General features: G+C 66.5%; 2 protein-coding genes across 2 annotated transcripts in view; one reads left to right on the top strand and one right to left on the bottom strand.

Moving 5' to 3' along the window:
• The window catches only part of H696_01277 (hypothetical protein), a 2366-nt gene extending 462 nt beyond the window's left edge, over nt 1-1904 (top strand). Inside the window, exons 2-4 of the mRNA XM_009495168.1 lie at nt 919-1049; nt 1162-1301; nt 1459-1904. Of these exons, the coding sequence (XP_009493443.1) occupies nt 919-1049; nt 1162-1301; nt 1459-1875 (688 nt within the window). The 3' untranslated portion in view covers nt 1876-1904. The remainder of the gene's footprint in view (nt 1-918; nt 1050-1161; nt 1302-1458) is intronic.
• A 392-nt stretch (nt 1905-2296) lies between these two features.
• H696_01276 (hypothetical protein) lies at nt 2297-8396 on the bottom strand. Its single transcript, XM_009495167.1, has 10 exons — nt 8096-8396; nt 7768-7906; nt 7164-7649; nt 6814-7004; nt 6488-6678; nt 5838-6349; nt 4263-5596; nt 3639-4019; nt 3061-3540; nt 2297-2827 (listed from the first exon to the last, which is right to left on the bottom strand). Exons 1-10 carry the CDS (start codon nt 8300-8302, stop codon nt 2426-2428), a joined length of 4323 nt encoding a protein of 1440 aa, XP_009493442.1. The 5' UTR covers nt 8303-8396; the 3' UTR covers nt 2297-2425.
• Nucleotides 8397-8648: the final 252 nt, after the last annotated feature.

The following is an 8648-nucleotide window of genomic DNA, read 5'->3' as shown; positions in this document are numbered from 1 at the left end:
CCCCCCCCCCCCCCTCTTCCTCTCGGCCCATGCACGCGCACATGATGTCCACAGTAAAAGGTCTGAGCCAGCTTTTGGCCATGTACTCCAGGAGGGGCGGCGGACTGCCGGTTGTGCGCTTTCCCTACACGACGCTCCTCCGATCTCCCTCTTCCTCTCGGCCCATGCACGCGCACATGATGTCCACAGTAAAAGGTCTGAGCCAGCTTTTGGCCATGTACTCCAGGAGGGGCGGCGGACTGCCGGTTGTGCGCTTGCCTGGCCGTCTGCGCACGCGCGCGCGCGCGCGCGCACATGCACGTGCATACCCCCGTCCCGATGCCCATCCACCGGCCAGCGGCCAAGGTCTCCACACACCCACACCCTCCTTTCCCTGCCCAGCCCGATACCCGGAGCAACCCTTTGGCAGTTGCTCGGGCCTACTTGGCGGGCTAGAGGAGACCGTGGCTGCGGGCCGGCTGGTGGCTTCGCTTGGCAATGTCCGGCGCGGGGGAAGCCACGAGGGTGCCCGCGCGCAGCGCCAGCCACGGCCACCATGCTGCTGACACACAGGCCGCAGGAGAATGGAAGACGCCCTCGGGGGGCTGCCCACTCCTCGCACTGGATCGAGGGCTGCCCGGTCTCTTCTCCCGCGGGCCTTTTTTGTGGTCCGCCCTCCCCTCCGTCGGAGTCCTGGCGCGCGCTGGTAGATGATCACACAAAAGCACCTGACGCGCTGGCAACCAAGCACCCATCTCTTTTCTTCCTCCTCCCCTTGGCCTTCTCTCCCTCCCCCCCCCCCTCACACACACACACACACACACACACACACACACACACACACACACACACGCCCCTGCTCGCACACATGCGCGCCAAAACACTTGCATTCGCGCAATTCCCCCTTTCCCACCCCGCTGTCCCCCTGTCACCGAGCAGGTTCGACCGTTGGCGTCGCTGGACTCGTGCGGCCATCTATGACGCGGCCATCGTCTGGTTCACCTCCGAGTGGTACCGCACCGTGTTGGAGAAGTTGCCGGCCAAGTCCAGCGTCCTTGATGTCGGTGTCGGTGCGTTTCCTCCTCCTCCCCCCCCTCTCCTCCCCTCTGGAGCGTGGCTCCTGCCTTCGCCCCTTCCCCTCTCGCCACGCCCAACCTCACGCGCCGCATCCCGGCATTTCAGGCACCGCGGCTGCCCTCCTGAACAACATTTCTATCATCAACGAGCGCCAACTCCGCATCAAGGGTGTCGACATCGATGCCGATTACATTGCTCGTGCGCAGGATCTCATCCGCGACAAGAACGCCTCGGGCCTGGTGAACGTACGTCCGGCTTGTAGATCGACACCCCCGCCCTCGTGTTCTTCTCCCCCCCTCCCTCTCTCTCTTTCTCTCTCTCTCTCTCACTCTTGCTTTGCACGGATAACACCTGGTCCTTTGCCCCTCCTGCCCCTTCTCCGGCGCGCGCTCCGGACCCCAGGTCGAGCATATGTCCATCTACGATTACTTCCTGCCGCCCGGTGGCCAGCGCTTTGATGCGGTCTACTTCAGTGGGTCCTTCATGCTGCTGCCCGACCCGTCGGCTGCCCTGCTCCATGTGAAGGCCAATCTCCTGAAGGAGGGCGGCCTGCTCTACTTCACGCAGACTTTCGAGCGGCGCCGGTCCTTCCTGGTGGAGACCATCAAGCCCCTGCTTCGTGTCATTACCACCATCGACTTCGGTCGGGCCACTTACTATGACGAGTTTGCTCGGCAGCTCTCGGCCGCCGGGTTCAAGATCACTGCCGAGGAGGAAATCGGTTCCGAGTCCGGCGGCGGTGGTCGTGGCAATGTCATGCTCATCACCGCGGCCGAGGCGGAATCCGTCGCCAGCAGCAGCAGCTCGCTCATCGACTGAGTCTGCCACATATACACCCCCCCCCCCCCCCCCCCCCCCCTGTCTGGTCCTCCCTTTTTTTCTTCCCCCCTCAAATCATGTCCTTGTCGGTGTGCCACGCGCGATGCCCGGAGGCGCCTCTCCGTGTATGGCCTGCGTGCGTATGCGCGTTTTCTCTCTCCCTCCCCCCTGTCAAGTTTTAGATCATAGCCTGCGCGCAGTGATGCATCAGTCCAAATTTGGCTGCCCTTCTCTCTCTCTCTCTCTCTCTCTTTCTTTCTCTCTTTGTCGCTCCCCCTCCCCCTCGACGTCATTACCCTTCGTTGGGGGAAGATGCTCCCACGGGTATGCAGATGCATATACATGGAAATATGTGTGTATCTACACATGAGTGAACAGCATGCGCAGGCGCGAGGGTGTGCGTGTGTGTGTGTGTGTGTATATTGTACCCAGGTAGCAGTGTTGAAGTAAACACATGAGCAAAGATGCACGCGGGTGTGCGTGTGCTCGGCGCATGGGAAGGAAGGCCGCAACAGGAGGCCGGGGGAGCAGAGCAGTTGCACATTTCCCCCTAGAAGCCGGTCTGCACGCGGAGCTCCTCCAGGTAGGTGTGAATCTCGTCGACCTCGGAGTTCAGGGCATCCGCGATGGCGGCCTGCTTCTCCAGGGACAGGGTGGAGAAGAGCTCGCACAGGGTGCCATCAATGACATTGCGCACCGGGGTATAGTATGACCGGTAGGCCAGGTGCGAGCGGCCAATCAAGGAGGACACCTCATTGCGCATGTGCATCTCCAGCAGCTGGAGGAATTCGATGTTGGTCTGTCGGCGGATGGGAACCATGACACCGACTCCACCGAGCAGGGTGGTGTACATGATGTTCTCATCGTCCGAGGCGCCGGTGGCCGCGTGCGGCTGGGCGCGATGGATGGAGGTGATCATATCGCCAACATGGTATTCACAGATGTTGGTGAACTGCAAGCGCCGCAGCCGGAGACAGCACCAAGGGAAGGCGCGAGGGGGAGGGGGATGGCCAGGGAGGGAGGAAAAGCCGAAGGCATCCACGGTCAGCACATGGGTAGACGGGGGGGAAGCGGGGGAGAAGGCACAGGAACCGGCGCCAGATGGGCAACACTGTGGCGGGAGAGGCCCTGCGTGGGCAACGGAGGACGCGGTGTGGCTCTCCTCGAGAGGCGTCAAATGCATACCTTGTAGGGGGCGCCGCCGAGGAGGCCGCGCTCGAAGTCCACCCGGTCGGCCGACGGGTGCCAGTTGGGATTGGTGATGCGGCCAACCGACTCGTGGTGCACGCGCAGGAGGCTGAAGTTGCCGAACTTATCCCCCACGGCGAGGGTGTTATGATCGAGGGCCGTGACGGCGGTGGCCCAGCGGGGCACCGTGTCATCGACCACCACCACCAGATGGTTCTCCGGCACCGGCAGGTAGGACACCAGGCTGACGGACTCCTGGACATCGGACACGATGATGCGGTCATCCGCACCGTCCCCCCGGCCGCCGGGGGTCTCCGGGGCCTGGATGCGCGTGATGAGGTTCGGCAGGTTGCGGTTCTCGCACTTGCGCAGCAGCCGCCGGCGGCCATTGTCATACAGGCGCAGGGTGCGCCCAAGGCCCACCAGCAGCCGGCCCCGGAAGCCGCACACGGCGGTCGGCGCATCATCGACGTCGGTCTGGAGAGGACGGGGTCGCGGGTCAGATGGAGATGCAGGGCGAGCGAGGGGCGGGCGGGGAGGCGCGCGCAAAGAGACATAGAAGGAGGCCCACGCACCGTATGCACCAGGCTTAGGGTCTTGGCCGTCTCATCCAGCGCATAAACGTGGAGCTTGCCGCCGGCGCACTTGCGCGGGGCCAGCTGCAGGTTGACCGCCGTGCCGACAACCACATGCGGCGCCGGGGGATTGGGGTTGGGCCCCGTGTGGCCGACCGGCGCCGGGGGCTGGAGCATCACAAAGCCCATGCTGGTGATGGCCTGGTTGTTGCCGAGCTCCTCGACCCATGTCGTGGCTGTGAGGGGCTGATCGGCCGGCAGGGTGCCCCGAGCCACCGGGGTCATGGTGCCCAGGTGCAGCGCTTGGCGCAGATCCACCACGCGCAGGCATGAGGCCCAGAAGCCGGCCGGCGCGCGCACCGACGGAAGCGATGCCGCAGACTGGCACACGGGAGGCGGGGCAGCGATGTTAGCCAGCAGGACAACGAGGGCGAGGGGGGCGGCCCATCAAAATGGCGGGCCCCGCCCCGGAAGGGGGCCGGGGCCGGGGCCGGGGGGGGGGGGGGGGGGGGGGGGGGGCAAAGAAACGACAAGACAGGCCACGCGGGGACAGGCCGCGCCCGCGGCCTGCCCTAGCAATGGCATGGCATCCCATCCAACGAGCCACGGCCCGGCATGACGCACCGTGTCCTTCGAGGAAGCCGGCTGGCCCTGGGCTTCGAGCAGATCATCCACACCCCATGCCCGGTGGTCGACCTCCCCCACAAAGGCCAGGCCCAGCCGCGGGCAGATGCTCATCTTGCGGGGGGTGTAGCGCAAGGCCACGCGAGCGGCCGTGTGGAAGGTCGCCCCGCGAATGAGGCCACTCTCGCCGGCTGAGGTGTCGGTTTTGGGGCCGGCACCGGCGTCAGTCAGGCCGGGCCCGACGGCCGGCACGGCCGGGGTCAGGTCCAGCACACGCATCTTCCGGCCGGAAATGGCGAAGAAGGAGTTACGCGGGAACTTGTCCGTGGAGAAGGGGACCGCATGGTCGACGGCCACCGGGCCATCCGTGGCCCCGGCCCCGGCCCCGGCCCCGGCCCCGGCACCAGGAGCATCCCCGGCATCGATGGTCAGCGGCAGGACCGAGACGCGCCCCTGGTGCGAGTAGCACACATAGGAAGCCGGGGAGGACAGGACCAGCACCGCGTCACGGCAGTGGTCAAAGGCGGCGCTCTGGTCCAGCACGGAGTTGGTGGTCAAGGGCGACAGCTTGACCGGGGTGTGGCCGACCAGGCGGTTGCGCGGGCTGCTCAGCATGCCGGTCAGCCGGTCGATGTTGGTCCGGACGAGGACGCCATTGCGCAGGCCGATGAGCAGGGTGAACTGCCCGCTGATGGGGGCCGCGGCGCCGGGAGCCGGCAGGTCCTGCAAGTTGGTGGCCAGGATGGACGACGGCGGGGCCAGCAGGGCCTGGGTCATGAGCGTGTCGAAGAAGCCATCCGGGTCCAGGGACAGCACTCGCACGCTCTCGTCCTCCAGCGTGCCGACAATCAGGAACGGCGACCGGACCGCCCCCTCGGACACAATGCCGAAGGCCATGGCCGTCACCTCGGCCCCCAGGGACTTGTGGTGCTGGTACTCATTGAGCTGGCCATGCTGGTCCAGCTCGAAATAGACGATCGGCCCGCCGGGCTCGGCGAAATCATCCCCCGAGGCACCGGCGCCGGACGCCTGGTTCAGGGTGATGGCCACCTGCCGGGTGTTGGCGATGGCATGGACAATCTGCGTGCCCGGGGGCGGGCGCCACTCCTGGACACTCTTGTCCGGGCGGATGTGCCGCACACCATTGGCATGGACCTGCACCAGGCCGGCGCTCTGGTCCGCCAGGCCGGCCCCACCGAGGTGCGCCGCGCAGATGGTGGCCACCTTGGTCAGGAACCCGGCCGCATCCTCGACCACCGTCACATGGGCACTCTGCACCGAGAGGACCAGCGTATCATTCAGGAAGGACAGGACCAGGTACGAATCGAAGAGGTCTGTGTGGGTTTGGCCGGTACCGGCCACAAAGAGGGCAAGGGGGGGGGGGGGGGGTATTTGCATGTGAGTACGCGGGTGCATGAGTGTGTGTGTGTGTGTGTGTGTGTGTGTGTGTAGGGGAGGGGAGGGGAGGGGGAGGGGGGAGCAGGATGGAGGAAAGCCGCCAAACACCCAGGGATCAGCGAGAACGGATGTGTTGCCCCGGGAGGTGGGGGAGGGGCCGTCAGGGGACCAACGCACCGGACGGGCGCTGGCGAAGAGCCCAAATGCCGGACGGGACACCGGGGAACTCGGCCACCGCCGAGCCCCGGTCGCCGATGACCGAGCGCACGCCAGCGCGCAAGAGGCGCAGCTCGGCCCCGCCACCGCCCACACTGCCGGACCCGGTCAGGGTGACCATCACCCGACCGTCGGACGCCTGGACATGCTGGCCGATGGAGCTGTCGGTGAAGGAGACCGGCAGGATGCCGGAGTCGATCAGCGGCGACAGGCTGGCCACCGAGTCGACCGGCGCCAGGTTGACCAGGTCGCCCGGGGCCCGGGGAGTGAAGAAAGCCAGAGGGCGCTGGGCCGTGGCCAGGGCCGTGGCATCGGCGGCGCCCACGCGCGAGGTAAACCCAAAGGACCGAGACATGTTGGCGAACCCGGCATCCGTGCGGTAGTACTGGGCATACTGCCGGGTGAAGTCGCTCGCGCGCAGGGGATCCTCCTCGACAGTCTCGCGGGTGGACTCGATGAGACGGTAGACGACGCTGTGTGCAGGAGGGGGGGGGGGGGGCGGTGTTTCGGTGTCAGTGCAGCTGCCAAGAGAGGGCCAGGGGCGTGGCCAGGGGCGTGGCTGCCCTTGGGGCCGGCCAGGGGGAGCTGGCGCAAGCGGCTGCCGGACGTACTGGTCACCGAACTCCGAAGCCGTGAAAAAGGCCCCAGCATCCTCAAGGAAGCAGAGCGATGCCGCCACCGAGGGCAGGGTCTCGATGTACTTGAGGACCATGTCCACCGGCTGGGCGGTCTTGGGATCGAGCTCGATGATCAGGCGGAAGAGATCCCCATCGTCCGACTGGAGGAGGTACACGATGCGACGCTGGAGGGAGGCGCGGCGGCCGAACGGGGCACGGGCAGGGCCAAGCAAATACCGTCAATGCCACCATCCAGCCGGGGCTCGACCGACTCAAGTGGGAGGGGGAGGGCGGAAAAGGAAGAAGGCCAGGGTACGCACATTCTTCCGGGTGCGAATCAGCACGGCCGAAGTGACCATCGAAGGCCGGGCAATGTCACCCAGGGGATGGTTCCGCCGAGGGAGAGGAACCCGGAGCTCCGGAGTGTCCGGGCCAATTCCGACACCGCGCCAGGCAACCGTGTCCGCCGAGAAGATCAGCACACCCGAGGGACAGCCGGTGGTACCGGGAACTGCCCGGACATGGCCGCGGGGAGGGGGGGGGGGGAGGGATTAGCAGAAGGATGATGACGGGGCAGGGGATCGTGCTGAGGGGGGAAGCAAGGAGAGCGAGAGCGAGAGCGAGAGCGAGAGAGACGACGGCCAACAGCGCGTGCGGCAGGGCGACATACCGGGAACGAGCATGTGCGAAGTCGCGTCGATCGGAGTGCGCGCCTTGCGGACCATGTGGTTGAGAGCCAGGTCCAGCTCGTAGTACGACAGGACCTTGATCAGGTCGCTGGCCGCCTCGCCACTCGGGTCCATGTCCATGTCCTCATACTCGGACTCCAGGGCCGCGAACACCGGGTTCCGGGTCCCAACGTCCAGGCCGACCACCGCCAGGCAGACCGAGTTCGGCACATGGGCCTCCAGCGGCGAGGAGATGGTCAGGCGGTGGGCATGGTCGCGGCTCAGCACATAGACAAGCTTCTGCTTATCCAGGGCACCGACGAGCAGGGCACGCCCGAGGGGATCGACAGCCAGCAGCTGCCCGGGGACCATGCGCCGGACGCCGGTCCGGCTGTAGGGCTCCTCGTGCACCGTGAGGAACTGCTTGATAACCGGGTTGTACTCGAGGATGACGATCTTGCCCGAGTCAGAGCCGATGGCCAGGAAGTCTGTGCTCGGGCCACAGGGCGCCCGGGGGCGCGGGAGTTAGCGATGGTCCTGGTGATTTGGGAGCGAGACACTCCGGCCCCCCCCCCCCGCCAGGGGGGAGGGGAGAGGGGGGCGCACCCTTGTTGCTGGCGTAGGTGTGGAAGGCCACGGCACTGCGGATGACACCGAACATCTCGGTCCGGGACATCTCATGGATGCGGCCCTCGTCGTCCACCCGCACAAGGGTAATGGCGGTGTGCTGGATGAGGGCAATCTCCTGCAGAGGCCAAAGGGGCGAGCGGATGTACGTGTGTGCGTGTGTGCGTGTCCGGGGCATGGGTATGTCAATGGGTGTCCATGTGCGAGTGCGTTGGCGAATGCCCGACGCAAGAGAGGGGGACCTCTTCCCCGGGTTATGGGCGGGTAGAGAGGCCCGGGGGGGGGGGGGGGGGGGAGGGCCGCGCACCTTCTGCTTGTCAATACCACAGAAGGCGCCGATCACGGCAGCCCCGGCACCAAGAGTCCCGCCACCAGTGACGGCCGTCTGGTTCTGCAGGTTCAGCTGGTACAGGTGAGCCGTAGGCGGGGGCGGGGGAGGAGGGGTATCCACCTCCTGCATGGGGGGGTCGTGGCTCTCGGCGCCCGAAGGGGCGGCAGCCATCTGGGCAGACATGATGGCAGCGGGGAGGACGGTCGGGGGGAGAGGCGGACGCGGTGCGATGCGATGCGGTGCGGTGCGGTGCGTGAATGTGTGTGTGTGTGTGTGTATGTGTATGAGGAGGGGGGGGGGGTGACTCCTGCCGGACAGGGGGAGGGAGGGAGAAAGGCGAAGAAGGGATGGCTCAAGGGAGAGGCGGGAGGGAGAGGGGCCGGCGACGGGTATCCTTCCAGGTGCCCGTCCGCTGTGCGCGGCTTGCTCTTAGACCACCGGCCCTCGGCCCGGGGGCTCGGCGGCCGGAACCGCCCCAGCCCACCCACCACCTCCCCAGACGCACACGCCCCGACACGCACGGCGCCGC

Source organism: Fonticula alba (assembly GCF_000388065.1).
Source record: "Fonticula alba strain ATCC 38817 unplaced genomic scaffold supercont2.2, whole genome shotgun sequence".
Taxonomy (NCBI): domain Eukaryota; order Rotosphaerida; family Fonticulaceae; genus Fonticula; species Fonticula alba.
The sequence above is the reverse complement of the archived record's forward strand: the minus strand, read 5'-3'. Positions and strand labels throughout refer to the sequence as shown.